Source organism: Podarcis gaigeae (assembly GCF_964106915.1).
Source record: "Podarcis gaigeae genome assembly, chromosome: 10".
Lineage (NCBI taxonomy): Eukaryota > Metazoa > Chordata > Lepidosauria > Squamata > Lacertidae > Podarcis > Podarcis gaigeae.
The window spans coordinates 44,265,342-44,283,002 of record NC_139686.1 but is presented as its reverse complement, the minus strand read 5'-3'; the positions used below and the strand labels follow the sequence as shown (position 1 = coordinate 44,283,002).

General features: G+C 43.0%; 1 protein-coding gene and 2 long non-coding RNA genes across 7 annotated transcripts in view; 2 read left to right on the top strand and 1 right to left on the bottom strand.

Annotated features, from left to right (window-relative positions):
* Positions 1-10,707, top strand: part of KCNMB4 (potassium calcium-activated channel subfamily M regulatory beta subunit 4) — a 30,268-nt gene extending 19,561 nt beyond the window's left edge. The window contains exons 2-3 of the mRNA XM_083699520.1: positions 695-822; positions 10,063-10,707. Coding sequence (XP_083555646.1) covers positions 695-822; positions 10,063-10,231 — 297 coding nt within the window. The 3' untranslated portion in view covers positions 10,232-10,707. The remainder of the gene's footprint in view (positions 1-694; positions 823-10,062) is intronic.
* Positions 10,708-11,746: 1,039 nt separating this feature from the next.
* On the bottom strand, positions 11,747-12,894 carry LOC310825764. The gene is made up of 3 exons (XR_014555522.1): positions 12,784-12,894; positions 12,166-12,318; positions 11,747-11,857 (listed from the first exon to the last, which is right to left on the bottom strand). It is a non-coding gene; the product is annotated as an uncharacterized lncRNA (long non-coding RNA).
* A 61-nt stretch (positions 12,895-12,955) lies between these two features.
* The window catches only part of LOC310825662, a 30,596-nt gene continuing 25,890 nt past the window's right edge, over positions 12,956-17,661 (top strand). For 4 of the 5 annotated variants that reach the window (XR_014555404.1, XR_014555406.1, XR_014555407.1 and 1 more), the window contains exons 1-4: positions 12,956-13,237; positions 13,383-13,642; positions 13,781-13,931; positions 15,416-15,547. This is a non-coding gene — a long non-coding RNA (uncharacterized lncRNA). The remainder of the gene's footprint in view (positions 13,238-13,382; positions 13,643-13,780; positions 13,932-15,415; positions 15,548-17,661) is intronic. The other variant, XR_014555405.1, reaches the window with a different exon arrangement.

Genomic DNA, 17,661 nt, shown 5'->3' with positions numbered 1-17,661 from the left:
GGGGACAGATCTCTGAATTCTGTTTTTGAAGTGTAGCCTGTGCTACCCATAATTCACTTAGTTATTATTTCTGGTGCTCTGGAAGAGGCAGCAGCAGCAGCCAAGATATCCTTAATATTTATGGTTAGCAATGAACTAAACACCATCCTCATGATAAACCGAGCTGGGTGGAAGCTTTAATCTCCTTGCACTTCATTGCACCTTAATCTTCTTTGCTTGTCTCTGAATCGAGTAATACCTCCATGCCTGTTGTGTGCCAGTGGCTGACTTCATCACATTGCTTACTAAATTATAACACTGCATAAGCATTTTGTACACGCATATATCTGTATTTTCTTTTATTTCCAGTTGCAAAGTCATAGATTTTGATTAGAGATAAAACAGCAAGTAATCCTCTGTTTTTTAAACGTGCAGAATGACAGATTTATTCTGTTATGCATGCATTCCTTTTATGTAACTTGTCTAAAATTAGAGGTTAGACCCACCCACTTTGAGTTAGACCATTGAGCATTCAGTAACAATTGTTAAACAGCAACAGTATTCAGTTAAACCTCCTGCTTGTCTTTTTGCCCAGTCCTGAAACATATGCTTTTGTTTTAATTATAAAAACTGTTGAGGGATGTCCAAAGAGAATTGAAGTCTTTACTTGTTGCAAGCGAAAATGATGCCATCTTAATGCCATTTATTTCAACAGTGTTCGTATATCCCTCCCTGCAAAAGAGAAAACCAGAAGAACACTGAAAATGTAAAGCTCTGGCAGGTTTACTGGGAAGATGAAGTTGGCTCTCAGCCTTTCACGTGCTACTTTAATCAACACCTCAGGTGAGTATCTTGGCTCATTTGCTGTCAGGGTCCAGGGTTGGATCTAGACGCATCAAAGAAGCGTTTCCGTTAAATGCGTTGCAAACTTTGTATGAGAAATCGGGTGAGCGAAAATGGAACTCCACAGCGCCATCTGGTGTCACAAGTGTTAGAATGCATAAACAATGCGTATAAAGCATTTTTTCTTTCCAGCAGGGCTCTGGCGAGTTTGGGGCGGAAGCAGTGGGGCGGGAGGTTGACCAAGGAGAGGGGTTGTGTGCCACACACGAGGCAGGAGCCAAGGCGAAGGGAATCAGGATCTGAGCAGTCAGAGACGGGGATCCGGGCTCAGGACCTGTCAGAAGCAGAGGAAGAATGCATATGTGCTGTTTATGCATTCAGCTGAGGGACAGGCTGGTCAAATACCCTAGAACCAGGAGGGGCTTGAAGACGGAAGCACAGCAATGACTTCTATGCAGCAGAAGTCTCAGGCTGTGTGCACAAACCCGTCAGACGAGGGTACATAAGCCTGGGGAGGGGGAGGCATGGTCCCAATGTTGCTTGAACTGCTACGCCAGGCAAGGCACAAACCTGGAAAAGTTAATGCCAGCTACGTAGACTCCAGAAGTCTGTGTATCCGGTGCACCTAAGGAGCTGCTGCAAATGTGTGTGCTCCCCCCACTCCCCAAAAATTTAACTATCAGCCATTTGCTTTCTTCGGCTGGGTTGCGCAAGACACCTGCTGGTTTATATACATCTCAACAGTGCTCGGGTTTGACTGGAAAAGAAATTCTAGGATTCGAGCTAAGATATAACTGTACAGTGGTACCTCAGGTTACAGATGCTTCAGGTTACAGACACTTCAGGTTACAGACTCCGCTAACCCGGAAATGGTACCTCGGGTTAAGAACTTTACCTCAGGCGCAGCGGCAGCGGGAGGCCCCATTAGCTTCAGGTTAAGAACAGTTTTAGGTTAAGAATGGACCTCCAGAACGAATGAAGTTCTTAACCTGAGGTACCACCCGTATAGCAAATTTGACACCCTGTTTGGGTATTCAATTTACTTGTGCGTAAGGAATAGGAGCATGTCGTTTTCACCCAGGGTGAATCTACACGCAGGGGAAAATAACCCTGTTACTTATAACCAAAGTCCGAAATTAAATCGTTATAACAAAAGGTTTTTAAAAAACCTACGCAAAAATGTTCTAGAAAGGTTTTGTGGTCTCTGGTGCCATGCTTGTCTCTGGTGTTGCATGTTTATAATGCATTCATTCAAATCGCTGGTTTGTTTGTTTTTTTACTAATGTAGCTGAGTTCCCCGTTTATAGACTTCTGTAAGTCTGAGGCCAGAGATCTGATGTGGCAGCTTCTTATGCTCATGGAGTTCCTCCGGCAGTATAGAAAACCCTGGAAAAATCAGGTTCTTCACAAGTCGAGAGGCAGCTCCCCTCTTCCAACCTTTCATACTCAAGGAGGGCTGTAAATGGTGTAAAATGTGATGTGCTGAAGGGGGTGGGGCTTAGCAGCAAGTCTCTGCTGCCTTTTGTGTACTCGCTTACACAAGGGTAAACTGAATGCCCAAATAGGGCCACAGACTTGCTGATCACTAATTAATAAACATTGGAAGTTAGAATTATTATTATTTTGTAGTACAGGCCCTACTATTCAGCTAAAAATTTACAAGCTGGCTTCCAGTATTTTATTTTATTTTTAATTCCTACTTTATTTAAGGTAGTTATAGAACACTTAATTCCAATAGTTTCTAAGCAGCGAACATAAAAATTGTAGAAAGCGTACGCTTTTCAACTGTAAAAGCAGAAATCTTCCTTAAAATGCCTGCTGAAAAAGAAAGATCTTTGACAGGCACTTGAGGTTCAACAGGAAGGGGGACCCATCTAATCATAGCCTGGAGGGAGCTCATGGTATCAATTGCTTCTGGTGGATATGATGATGATGATAAATGTCATTCCAAGAAGGCTTCCTATAGACTTTCCTGTCCAGCACAATCCAACAACTGGCATGGATGCGCAATGTCAGTCCAGGACCTAAGGATGCATGCAGCTCCTGATTGTCGCCTACAAAGCATTTCCAGGAAATCTTTTTTAAGGAATTGTTATCTAATGTGGCACCGGTTGAGTTCTGCTGGTGCAATGGGACTTCTTCTCTTCTCATGTGCCCCCTAGACACTGTTCTGGAGGGTTCCCCCAACCCCCCAGAGGTGATTTTGAGAGCATGTGAGGGGACTGGAGGCCCAGGAGAGGAAGAAGAAGCTTCCTGGTGTGCACAGAAGTCTGTTGCACCAGAGGAGATGCAGTGTTGGATACGGTCCAAACACTATCCTGAGTAAAACGGGTTCTATATATGTAGACTACAATAAAAAAAGGGAATCTTATGCATGTTGCATAAGAAGAAAAAAACCCTCCTATTTCATCTTGACCCAAAACAAACTGAGATTGTGATATTCTGCAATTGGTGCTTTAATTTGCTTGGGATTTTGTGTCCGTTGGATCTCCTCCCAGTTGGATCCCTCCTATGGGATATAAACAGATAAATATTATAAATTCCATTTTGTGTGGGAGAAGGGCTTTTTGTCCATTTGAACAGCAGCCCATTTTCTGTAGGCTGAAGTTGGATTTGATGGGCTGGCTTTGCAGCCATCCGTCCCATCACTAAAAGCCAGCCTACATGCAGTTTTCCTGTCCTACGCTCCTTTGCAACATTACATGGTGACCTTGAGGGCTGCTCTTTGTTAATATTGGAGCTATCTTCCTCTCCTCCTATTTCTAACCTGGCATTCCCTAGTTAGGAAGCAAGTTAGGTAACCAGTCCAATGAGGCTGAAGTGAGACAGAGGGTTAAAGTGGTCTCTTTTATATCTCATGAACAGCACTTTGAATTGGCCTGGAAACCAGTGCAGACACTGAAAAACAGCAGTAACTAGCGTGAATTGAATTTCTTTGGCAGCTGAAGCTTCCAAACCTTCATCAAGCAGCCCCATGCCCACTTCATTACAGTGGTCTATTGCCACAATTACATAAATAAATAGGAGCTGCATTTTGAGCATGACTTGAAAAGTCGGGAGTCAGTTTATCAGCAGTTGGTGGAAAGTTATTCCGCTTAGTAACTACAGTCATATCCATTAGGTTCAACAGCAACAGAAGCCTGTAAACCAGAACTTAATTGGGAAGGCTAAACACCCTTTGTTGTTGTTGTTGTTTCGTTGTTCAGTCGTGTCTAAGTCTTCGTGACTCCATGGACCAGAGCACGCCAGGCACTCCTGTCTTCCACTGCCTCCCGCAGTTTGGTCAGACTCACGTTGGTAGCTTCAAGAACACTGTCCAACCATCTCATCCTCTGTTGTCCCCTTCTCCTTGTGCCCTCAATCTTTCCCAACATCAGGATCTTTTCCAGGGAGTATGAGGCTCATGAGGTGGCCAAAGTATTGGAGCCGCAGCTTCAGGATCTGTCCTTCCAGTGAGCACTCAGGGCTGATTTCCTTCAGAATGGATAGGTCTGATCTTCTTGCAGTCCTTCATGGATCACTGCCTTGCCGTGGCGAAGGGGCTTGAATAACTCAGAGAAGCTATGAGCTATGCCGTGCAGAGCCACCCAAGATGGACAGGTCATAGTGGAGAGTTTTGACTAAATATGATCCACCTGGAGCAGGAACTGGCAAGCCACTCCAGTATCCCTGCCAAGAAAACTCCATGGACAAAACACCCTTGAAAACCATCATTCCTAGGTCAGAAGAACTGCTGGACACCATGATTTCTGCCTTTGTAATTTAGCTTCAGTTTCATTTCAATACCCAGTACAGCACACTGCTTCTTTGGCAGTGTTTATCAGTCCACTTCCCCAAGAGGGTGGCAAAAAATGAGCATCAAGAGCCCTTTCAGATGTTGCTCATCTCTAAAGACCAGAGCAGAGAGGGAAACAATGCTGAAAGAGAATGCCAACAATAAGCAGCACCTGTTAGGTTGTGCTGACTCACTGCACCAGCCTTAATTACTTTCACCATCAGCAAAGCTGTAATTGATTGCATGGCACTCCAGGTTTGTTTTCTCTCGAAATGTTTGTATTTTATTTTAATGAACTTAAATTTTATTGGCAAACGCGTTGGCAAAGCTCGGGCGTTTTAGCATTTTGCCTCCAGCTATGTTTCCCTTTGGTGATCATGCTGGAGCTTGTGAAAAGAAGGGAGAAAGAAGTTCATCACTAAAAATGCATTAGCAGCAGTCCAGTGGACACCCCTACAAAGCCATTCAGTGTAACTGATGTCCTCTCTTGCAGAAATGGACAGTTTAACAGATAGAAAACAACATTGCAAAGATTGATGGGGGAAAGCCTAGTTTATCGTTGTTTAGCCTGGGGGCCACATTATTATTATTATTACTATTATAATTATTATAATTATTATTATTAATAATAATAATACCCCACCCATCTGGCTGGGTTTTCCCAGCCACTCTGGGTGGCTTCCAGCAAAAGATTAAAAATACATCAAAACATCAGTCATTAAAAACTTCCCTAAACAGGGCTGCCTTCAGATGTCTTCTAAACATCAGATAGTTGTTTATTTCTTTGTCATCTGATGGGTGGGCGTTCTACAGGGCGGGCGCCACTACGAAGAAGGCCCTCTGCCTGATTCCCTGTAACCTCACTTCTCGCAGTGAGGGAACTGCCAGAAGGCCCTTGGAGCTGGACCTCAGTGTCCAGGTTGAACGATGAGGGTGGAGATGCTCTTTCAGGTATACTCGGCTGAGGCTGTTTAGGGCTTTAAAGGTCAGCACCAACACTTTGAATTGTGCTCAGAAATGTACTGGGAGCCAATGTAGGTATTTCAAGACCAGTGTTATGTGAACTTGGCGGCCACTCCTAGTCACCAGTCTAGCTGCCACATTCTCTCCTGAGGGCCATCTGCCACTGGTGGGTGGGGCCAGAGGCAAAAGTGGGCAGAGCAATGAATGTTAATTTCACCTCTGTACAGACATCTATTCCTCTCCATCATTCTTCCAGCCAAGCCAGAGTCATGGGCAGAGTTAAAGGATGCATTCCAGCTAGGCAAAAACACCCAAGGAGGGCATGAAGGAGGGCCAGAGGTGGGGTGTGAAAAATCCTGATGGCTGGAGGCCTGAAGGGTTGCATTCACCCCCAGTCCTGAGGCTCCCCACCCCTCAGTTAGACTTTATAATGTAGAGTACAGATAGAGAATTTGTAGTCCTCCAAATTTTGCTGAACACCAGCACCCATCATCTGTGACCATTGGGCAGGGCTGATGGACTCCAGCAACGCCTGTCAGGGTGTCACAGGCTCACCCCCCCGCCTTGATGTGGGGTTTACAAAGCCATTTAACTTGTCCCTGGTGACCTGGCTACTAGCATTTTTTTTACCTTTTTATGGGGAGGGGGGATTCCCAAAATTTCACTAATAAGGAAATCTGTTTACAAAGTGCTGTGAGGCAGATATTTAAACCAGTAATGTTACCATCACTGTTTTAAATTTTACACATAATGTCCTGCACATGCGAAACCCGTGTTAGATGTCCCAGCTTGTACTCTCAGCTTTACCATCATTGATAATGTCAGATTGCACAGCAAAATACAATTTTTGGACCACTGTCAAAAGCCATAGGTGATGATGCCTCCTGGAGCAGTAGGACAACTGTGTGGACTAGCTTAAGATCACAAGATGTAATGTGCTGGATCAAACCCAAGACCTGCCCAGGCCACATCCACACCATACATTTAAAGCACTGTGACACTACTTTATGCAATCATGGCTTCTCCTAAAGAATTAGTTTAGTTTATTAAGGGTGCTGAGAGTTGCTAGGAGATCCCTATTCCTGGGGCTTTTTTTCAGCCGGAACTCACCGGATCTCAGTTCTGGCAACACCTCTTAGGTGGGCGCCATTGCCATTCTTAGAAAACAAGGAAGTGGTTCATGGTGAGTTCCGGCATCTCTTTCTCTAGAAAAATAGGACTGCCTATTCCCCTCACAGAACTACAGTTCCCTGAGTGGCTTAATAGTCATGAACTCTGAAGCCTTGTAGTTCTGTGAGGAGAACAGGGACTTCTCAGGCCCCTTAATAAACTAAAGGTAAAGGGACCCCTGACCAGTAGGTCCAGTCGTGACCGACTCTGGGGTTGCGGCGTTCATCTCGCTTTATTGGCCAAGGGAGCCGGCGTACAGCTGAACCAGAGCAGTGCACGGAAACGCCGTTTACCTTCCCTCCGGAATGGTACCTATTTATCTACTTGCACTTTGACATGCTTTTGAACTGCTAGGTTGGCAGGAGCAGGGACCGAGCAACAGGAGCTCACCCTGTAGCAGGGATTCGAACCGCTGACCTTCTGATCAGCAAGTCCTAGGCTCTGTGGTTTAACCGACAGCGCCAGAGAAGCTGTGAATATTCAAAGCTGGTATCATAGCACTTTAAAAGTATGGCGTGAATACGGCCGCAGTACAGCCACCTGTTCCTAACCATTGTGGACCAGATACCTATGGGAAGCCTATAAGCAAGACATGAGGAAAGAGTGCTCTCCTCAGCAACTCCTCAGCAATGGGTGTTAGAGGCAAACAGCTTCTGAGGCTGAAGGTAGTTCAAACACAGACATCATGCCTAGTAGCCATTAGTAGACTTCACCACCACAAATTCATCTAATCCTCTTTAAATGCCACCTGAATTGTTGACCATAGCTACATCTTGGAGCAAATTTCATCGTTTTAACCATGTGCTGTGTGAATAAGTACTTCACTTTGTCCTGAATCTTGCAAGTCAGCTTTCTTGGTTGACCCCAGCTTCTATTTTACAAGAGATGGAGGAGTCTCTCCACACCACATATGACTCTGTATACCTTTCTGATCCCACACTCACCTTTTTCCCTAAACCCAAACAGCCCAAATTGCTGTAACTTTGCTGTAATTGGCTGGGAACCAGTGTGGGTCTCACTGTACTCCCTACTAAGCATCTCAGTTGAAGAGTGAGATTATGTTTGTTCAAGGAAAGTTGTTTGCCAGGTGTTGACTCTGCCTATCTCCCTCCCACCCCCTTTTTAATACTGCAAGCAATTAGCATGGCAGTTTGGGGGCTGTGCACATATCCTCACCTATTGTGCTGAAATAAGTTTATTGTTTATTTTCCATTGTGACTTGGCAGCTGTACCCTTTATCCTGTGCCAGGAGAAAGTGCTATACACAAATATTTGATTAGGGTTCAGTAAATGAAAGCATGTAATAGACCGATGACTATCTGAGGATCACTAGTTTGCACCCTGGGGGTCATCCATCTTGGAATAATTACTTGCTGGCAGAGGACTTACTGTTACGAGACTCTTCTTTGGAGTGGCAACCAAATCCAGATTGAAACCAGGGCCCCATGCTGAAAAGATCATGCTGTGCAAGACAATCTGTCTTTGAATGCATTTCATTTATGTAACAGAATTAAGGAAGGGAGTGGAGTCTTACAGGGATGGGGCAGGCTAAAAGAAGAGGGCCAGTGAGCTGCAATCAACAGAGATCTGCAAAGCTGCATGAGGATGTTGATGACTCGGAAAGGCACTCTGGCCCAGAATTCTAGGAGTGCAAGATTGCCCATGAGGTTCCTCTTGGAGAAGTTTCCCTGTTCACGGGAAACAGCCCCATTGCCTGAATGGTCCAGGTGTTCATGGAACTGTTGCTTTCAGGGAAGTGAATGGATAAATCTTTACAGGTGTGGGTGCTTCACCAGCGCATCAGAGCACCCACACTCCCAAGAAATTATGTGCTAATGTTGTTGTTTAGTCGTTTAGTCGTGTCCGACTCTTCGTGACCGCATGGACCAGAGCACGCCAGGCACTCCTGTCTTCCTGTGCCTCCCACAGTTTGGTCAAACATGCTGGTAGCTTCAAGAACACTATCTTACATTCCAGGTTCCTATGCAATATTTTTCTTTACAGCATTGGACTTTCCTTTCGCTTCCAGGCATATCCGCAACTGAGTGACCTTTCGGCTTTGGCCCAGCCACTTCATCAGCTCTGAATCTACTTGTACTTGTCCTCCATTCTTCCTCAGTAGCATGTTGGACGCCTGCCGACCTGAGGGGCTCATCTTCCAGCGTCATAACTTTTATATGCCTGTTGTCTTTGTCCATGGAGTTTTCTTGGCAGGGATACTGGAGTGGCTTGCCGGTTCCTGCTCCAGGTGGATCACGTTTGGTCAAAACTCTCCACTATGACCTGTCCATCTTGGGTGCCCTGCTCAGCATAGTTCATAGCTTCTCTGAGTTATTCAAGCCCCTTCGCCATAGCAAGGCAGTGATCCATGAAGGGGATGTGCTAATGTAGATAACTGCAAATGTAGTATATGTCATATAAACCGATTGGTGATGCCGTCTAAATATTACCCCATGGGAGCTTCAACTCACCTGCTTCATTGCATTTATGGGATTGGCCTTGCCCCTGGAAGGCTAGTGGGCTCAGTTTGCTGGAAGCTTGCAAAACGTTCTGTCTGGAAGCGCCCTAAGTGTTCACAGGAACACAAGTCAGATTCCGTTGTTGTGTTCTTTTCCAAAGCACTTTTTTTACAACCTAGGGATACAAATCAATAAGGTGTCCTACCCTAGGGAAACCCATAACCATCACTATTGGCTGGGCATGAGGAGCTGGCCTCACTGTGGGTTTGTGTTGCCACCTTTGGTTCACTCAGCAACCTGATTGCTAGTCTTTTTTCAATCCCTAAGTTGTTTGAGGTGGATGCTTAGACACATAAATCAACTCAGATGGCATAATCCAAGATTTGAGATAATAATTGTTGTCCATGTATCCCGTATCTCACAGTTTTTTCCACTTGCATAGTTAACTATTATTGGCTTAATTTAAAGGAAAGATGTGTGAATATATTTTTGAAAAATAAAATATTTTTGTATATCCCAACACCTATGCACTTATTGAAAATGTTACGCAGTCTGAAGTTGTTGTGTAATGTTTCTCTGAGTCATTTTCAAATGTGGAAAACTAGAATTTCTATTTCCAGTTAATATTTGCCATGCACCATGGTGGTAATTTGTAGAACTTATTGTAGTTCCTCTTCTTTTTATTGTTTGACTTTTATTTACAGGGTGGAATCCCACTAATCGGATGGTCCTGCAGGTTGAAGCAGTGGAGATAATTTTTACCAGTTTCCACTGCAGGCCTCACCCCTTTAAAAACCTACTCTGGATGTCTTGGTTTTTCTGCCCTGCTTTCCTCGCTTCCTTCCCCCTGTAATTCTGCCTTTCCTATTGCAGACCGGACGACGTACTGTTACGACGCACACACGACGAGTCGGTTCTTTTGCACTGCTTCCTTTGGCCGGTGGTGACGTTCCTGGTTGGGGTCCTCATTGTGGTTCTCACCATATGTGCAAAGAGCTTGGCTGTCAAAGCAGAAGCGATAAAGAAAAGGAAGCACTCCTAAGTGGTTCACTTTCCTTGGACGAAAGCGGAGGGGATTTTGTAGGAGGGGAGTCAGCAGTGCCAAATGCAATTGACAGGCACTCCCGTGGCGCTTCCCAGCGATGCCCGTTCCCAGTGTATTGCCAGCTGTTGGTCTTGCTGATGCCTGAAGATTACTCTTAGGTTGACCACGCTGTGAATTGTTAGCTAGCTGCTTCTGCCACTAAAGAAAGCAAAATGTGTCTATTCCAAAAAAAATGATCCTAAGCTGCAACAAACTGGCTGTACTGCATTTTATGAAATCTGAACGATGGCTCTTCACTCCAGGTCTTTTGATGGACTGAAGGACAGTTTCTTGGGGGGGAGGATCCCCCAAAGTGTGGTTGACTTCATCTTAGCAAAATGATCTTTCTTACCATTATTATTTAGTATTGAATATTTATTATTTCCTTTCTCATAGACTGTATTTCTGAAATATTAAAAAGTGGTTGGTTTTTATTAGTCTGTGTTTTTATTTTGTGAGTGGGTTTACCTTCCAAGTCAAAGACAAAAAAAAAGTGTCACAATGACCTAATTGTCCTTAATGGTGCCATTTTGGAATTAGAATTTTGAACACATGTACGTGCCAAAATTATCTACTGACTGACAACAGAATTTCAGGGATAATCTCATCCTACTCGCCCTTCTCATATGCTGCTCTGTACATTGGAGACTCTGCTTATTGCCTCTGTGGGCAGCTCCCCTCTCCCAAGGAGTGGGAACACTGGATTGAGTTCATAGCATTAGCTGTCTTGTAGATAAAAACCTATCAACCCAGTGGCGTTCCCTTTTTTGTTGTTGTTGTTGTTGCAACAGGAATAGCACTTTTCTGTAGACCAAAGTCAAATACAATGAATTCATTATGAGCACACTTTGCTGAAACTAATTTAATTCCTGTCTGATTATTGTGGCATTTTTAAGCTCTAGAGACAATAAATCCAGGAGGTGTTCTCTAAGTCCAGATCCCATTGAGATCAGGAGAAGCTAAGCATATTATTAAGCACCTAAATCCTTTTGCTCGATCAATTGCTTACCCGCCCTGCTCCCATATTCAAGTTGGCACCCTTGCATGCATTTAAAGTTCGGAGCTCTTGAAAGGTAGAATAAGGCTTATATAAGGGGTGAACAGATTTCAGTCTTGTGGAATCTACTTTGTTTTTCCACTAGAACCTTGAGATTCACCAAAGGAGCTAGGTATAAAAACCATGCCCTTAGATTGAAAGACTTCTGAACCCAGCCATTTGGTTTCAGTTTCAGAGCTGAACCGAGCGCACTGTCTTCCTGCACAAATATCAGTTGGCTATTCTGCCCTCCACCCCCAAAGAAGATTTGTTTTTGCCATTTCAGTAGTATGATTTATTTTCTTTTATTTATAGTTTCTATATATTGCTTTTCATGCAAGCCTCATAAAGCAGTTTGCATAAGATTACTGCAACAATAGGCATTGTGGCATGGGATGGGGGAGAGAGTTATAACAGCATAGAAAATACAATTGTAATTGTGTACACAATCCCATTTTCTCTGCGTCCAGTAGGCTCCCAACATTGAAGCGGGATACACACAATGTTAGCCACAATCCATGTTGTTCCTTAGGAAATACTTCTTTGATCTGAGAAAAAGAAAGACCTAGCTGCATTTCAAGCAGTAATGTGTACACAACTTGCTTCTCTCTTGGCAAGATGATTCTGCAGAAGCCCCCATGGTGACAGCTGGAGGGCAGAAGGACCACCGCTGGCAGCTGGAGTGAAAAGCCAGAACTGGGACTCAAAATCCTCACCAATCTATTTTTGAGTCACCTAGAGATCAATCAGTAGATCCCAAGCGACCTTCTTCCCATTATGGTAACACCAAACATTGGAAGGTGTGTGTCAACTGACAACATCCTGAATTATGTTATGACTCAAGCTGTGAACTTACCTGTTTTCATCTTCTCAACTGTGACGGCTAGACACTTGCCATTTCACATTGGTTCTGTTAATTTCCAGCTCTAAGGCCTGATGAGGAGTCTTGTGTTTGCACATAGCTGTGTAATGGGCTGAAATGGAGACCCGATACTGGAGGTTGAGAAATCTGTGCAGTTCAGTGAAATCCTCCATATTATTCTTGGAGTGGGTAGTATATTTATTTCATAAAATCTATGCGCTACTTGATGGTAAAACAAAAATGCCTCAAAGTGGTTTACAAAGAGAATAAAACAATAAAATTATCAGTAAAAACAGCTAATTAAAACATTTCAAACCCTCAATAAAATCAGCAATAAACTACAAGCAGATTGAAACATACATCAACATTATACATTTCTGGTTAGGATTGTCTAAATGCTTTTAACCAAAAGAGTACAGTGAAGGCGTCTGCCTGATCTCAGGAGGCAGGGTGTATGTGTCTGCATGTCTCAATGCAGTATGCAATTAAAACGAAACACTCCTTTCTCCCACCTGGAACCGAGAAAATATACTACGCACAGGGAGTGTCTCACTGGAGTGTGTGGAAGTGCAACATGTCATCGATAAAAGGTGCGATTTTTATTTAACATACCTAACCAAAACCAGCATCCCTTGGAAACCACTGTGTGAAGCTGTATCGATCAGCCAAGTACATCTTTTTTTAGCCTGCTACACTAAGTCGCTCTTGAGCCCTCTGTTCCATATGCTGCGGTTCTGTTACCTTGGTAACCAAGGAAAACATTCCAGGGCTTTGCATTGTTAGGTTTGGCAGAACGCAGAAAATTGCCACCTTCTGACCATTTTGCCATTTGACTGAAATTATGGCAAACCTCTTTGTTGCGTCCTGTGAGCGTAACTCAGTGCGGATGAACACTTTTGAATAAAAGCCCTTTGTTTTGTTCTCTTTTCCTTTTTTTGTGTGGGATTTGGTTATAAATTCATTGAGAGTTTCCCTTCAGCAGTTTGAGTTTCTTCAAAGACTTATTGACCGAAATGCCCCTGTTAGGCCCACTGTGACATGATCGCCCAGTTGACTCTCCGCAAAGGTAAGGGGCAAAGCGAGTTTGGACAGTTTTGTCTTCTCTTATATAGACTCTTTTGACCTCAGAATCTGATAGGCCCATGCAGCTTGCGTGAGCTCAGTGGAAGTAAATCAATTCTAAGAAGGTAAATCATCTCCTTGCCTTTCAGCTTGGAGTGAATGATTGGCAGGAGGAAACGGTGGTGAACTAAGAGGCCTGGCTGAGCAGCAGCAAGCCATTAACATGACAGACACCAAGAATTTATCTTTAGTGCAGATGCCACAAATCGTACCCCTTCTCCAGTGCCCAAGATGTTTTCACAAATTATGAATCTGGCACTGGGCTGACTGAGTTGTGCATTTCTCAGCATCATCTTCCTTCATATAGCTTAACAGGGCTTTTCCTAGCACATTCTGTGTAGACCCAAAGGTAAGACTCTAGAGGCTGTTGGGAGAAGTGTACATTGTTGGTACTTCTCTGCAACTTACTTATTTAGCGTAACGTTTGGGGTAAGCATGTGTTGCATCCTTTGGAATAAGGTTTTCTCTGCTTTGCCCCCTTATATAGCTGCACCCAAATCAGGAGAAGGGGACAATATGACAAGGAGAACATTCCTCCTTTTGCTTTGTTTTGGGCTGAACTTTATAGAAGCTTTGAAGAGGAAAAGCATGAAATGTCAGCATGTGAGAAATGTCAACATCTCTAAGGGCTACTAAAGGTTTGTTCATTGCCCACTGAGTCAATTCTTCCAGCACAGCTATTTGATCCATTAAGCAAGGTGTAGATAAACTGCAGCCCTCCAGATGTTGTGGGATGTTGACTCCCATCATCTCTGGCAATTGGTCATTCTGCCTGGTGCTGATGGGAGTTGGAGTCGCATCACATCTGGAGGGTCACAACGTTGGCATTTCTTGTTAAACCTGCATTTTTTATTCCTCAGTTCTGTGGAGGTCTCATTTATTTACATTTGGTTTCATCTATCTTGAAGGATTGTTTTGGTTGCACATTTTTCAAACATATCCTGCCGGGTGTATGTATCTTTTAAGACAGCCAACTGTCCTGATTTTTCTGTTTTATTCAATATTTATATTGCCATTACTTTGAAAAATTCTGCTGCAGCAAACTCTCCGATGCTCAGCTTTATTAAAGGATGCTAATTCTCTTTCATGTGTTTCAATTAGGTTTCTTTTTCTCATGATATCTCAATCCGGATAGCTTTTTATTGCTCAGATCTCTAAATTTGACATAGGAAATAATTTCAACATGTCTATACACCTTTTCTGAAATTCAGCTTTGTATGTGTTGCTTTTAGCTACAAGACAAGTGTGAGCCACTGGTTCAGACAGTGGTTTTACTATGCCTTAAAAATGAAATACACATTTTAGTGTGTATATTCAGTCTGAATATAATAAACATATCATGTTTGGTTGAGGCACCGTTGTTTGAGGAGCTACAACTGTCTTTCCACAATTATTTAATCTTAAGAAAAGAGCCATACAGGAGAGACTCAATTCTCATGCGTAAAGTAAGGTTGTATCCAGAATATGAGGTTGTAGTCCACTTATTCCAGAATAGTTCTGTTCAAGTAATATTAAAGTCAGTGAGATCTGGGCATGACTTGCTTGACCGTTTTGAGAGGAGTTGGGTCTGCACAAAGCATATCCACACACAGTTTAGTGTCATTATATAGCTGAGTTAGTAAGTGACCCAAGACCTAGGTGTACCTGGGTAGATTCAGAGGTTTCCTGTTACTGTTCTTGTTTAAACAAGACAATAAAATTCTTGTCTAGCATTTGCCTGAACATGTGATTATTTAAACAGTGAATGGGAGCATGGACACAGACATAAGTTCTGCCTGGTGCATATTGCCCTGACCTTCCTCAGGATGTGTGGAGAAGGTCTAAAGAGGGTGCTTACTCATGTTTGCTTGAATACAAGTAGAACCCTCCACATAATTGGGGACCCTGATAAAGTATGGTCCTTGATCATGCAGAAGTTTCCATACATATTGAAGTAAAAACTCCCTTCAGACCTTCCCATTCAATACAAGAAATGTGGGGACCTGTTGGGTAAGGCTGTTGAATGTTGGGGGCAGGACCTCTCTGAACAGCCCAACACCTCCTTCGCTTGAGGAAGTTTCCTGTTAAGGTGTAATACTGATCTCTTCTATGATATCTTGGTTATACCACTGCTTTGTTCCAGGTGTGCTGCATGGGGAAGAAGAGGTATCCTAACAACCACCAGAGCGATCAAAACTGAAAAACGAGAGGTTTACACAAGCACCACAGATGGATGCTAGATCTTTTCACAATTTGGTCAGTTGAACCAAGAAAGGTGGGTAGGGCTGGGTACCTGAGGAGAGTTCATAAAAATCCACCAGATCATGCGCCACATTTTCCAAGCTATCGCTTTATCTTTAAAAGCAATGCTTCCCACAATATATGTTGCATGAACAGATTTCTAAAAATGCAAATTGAAAGGAAATGGGTGCGATTCGCATCACTTCTGAATGTAACCTGCAATTTACTGACCAGTTTGATTGGGGAAATAGATTCCTTGATCCACTCCTCCCTACTTGCATATCTGCCTCCCTGAACTCAACCTCATAGCAACATTTTAATGGATTGTGAGCATCTGAATCCTGAAAAATGGGAGGGAAATTACTTTTCCAGTATAAGAACAAGTATTCATTTGTGTGCTTCTATTCTGAAAGAGTAGACTATTCATGTATATTTAGGCAACATCTACTGGTTAGTCTGAAGCAACTATTCAGCATTTGTTTGTATTGAGAATAATGGCATTTTTTTCACTCTCCACTTCTTTTTATTCTAGTGTATATGCTTGTCTTTAGTCCAATCATCTCCCAAGGAGTGCATATTTTAACCTAAAATGTTAAAAATACGAAAGATTTCTTTGACGGAACAAAAAAGCTGTTTGCTTATACCTTACAAATGAGATAAGATAATACAAGAAAGAAAAGAAAGAGATCATGCTGTTTTAATGGCAAGTTCCAACAGCAAAATAAAATGGTTGGTGGTTCGTGAAAGCTCCCCTTAAGCAATATTTATAGGGATCAAACGAACATCAAGAAGTACGTGTGTCTCAGCAAGGGATATATTATTCTTCCAAATATCACAAAGTGTAATGGATACATTTGGAAAGATGAAGCATTCATGACTGAAGGAATAACGTAAGATGCTGGGTATGTGTTTTATAGCAGAGGATATATCCTTATAATGAATGTCATTGCCCCCCATAGTGTCCTTTGTATTAGAAGCTGTCATATGTGCATTTCTTTTCTTGCATAGAACTTTTTGCAGTTCAGTGTACTGACCCATAAAGCTCTTTGTCCACCTGGTGGTTTCAATGACATCTTTTCAGCACCAGGTAAAGACTTCATTTTTCCTGTAGGCTCTTGATGGACTGAGGTGATGTTGCTGGAATTAGTGTTCTGCCAAAGCTTCCTGTGGCTGTTTTGTGTGTGTGTGTGTGTGCGCGTTTATAATTTTATATGAATGGTAGGTGTTTTGTATGTTTTTTTAAGGGTATAGTCAGGACTTTTTTCCAACCAGAACTCACCGAAACTCACTTCCAGCACTTCTCAGGTGGGTACCATTGCCATTCTAAGAAAACGAGGGAGCTGTTCATGGCGAGTTCCAGCACCTGTTTTTCTAGGAAAATAGCACTCGGTAACAGACTTCTAACAAGTCTAAATAACTACTACTACCACTACTACTACAAATCTTATGACAATCCCAGATACTAGATCACAAGGAAATTTTTCATCTCTAGTGCTGTTTTTCTAAGGAATCAGCAGACAAGAGAACAGGTGAGCCAAGGGAATCAGGTCCTTAGACCCTGAAGGATGATTTGGGCCTCCAGTTAAACAGACATTCAGGTTAAGAACCAGTTTAGGTCCTGGATGATTTTGTAGGATTAGCCTAGGATGGGCATATATCCTACTTTACAGTGGGGCAATCCTCTGTTTGAAGGTGTGTCTCATTCAAGTTCAGATTAAAGATAAACAAGGGAGATCAAAGAGGCCTTAAAGTTGCCCATCAACAGATAGCCCTTAGACAGAGGGCTATGTGAGCACACTTCATGGTCATTGTCTTCTGAGGTAAAAATATAGAAATGTATTTCTAAATATGCATTTATACATATAAATTAGCACTTGCAAATCTGTGCCCTCTTTTGATATTCTCTTTAGGCACTGTGGAGCGGCCATTCTTCGTCCCTCCTTCCAAATGCCAACACGATGGCTGTTTTAAGAATGAGGTTGCACTTCATGTTCACTAGATCCATAGCCCTGACCTCCAGGAATATTTAAAACTCAAGTTTTCTTACTGGCCTTCACACTGTGTCAGGTTGTTCAGCAGGGTGAAGCAACCCACTTCAGGGGACACCATGATGGTGGAACAGGAAAGGTGAAAGCAGGAACTGGTATA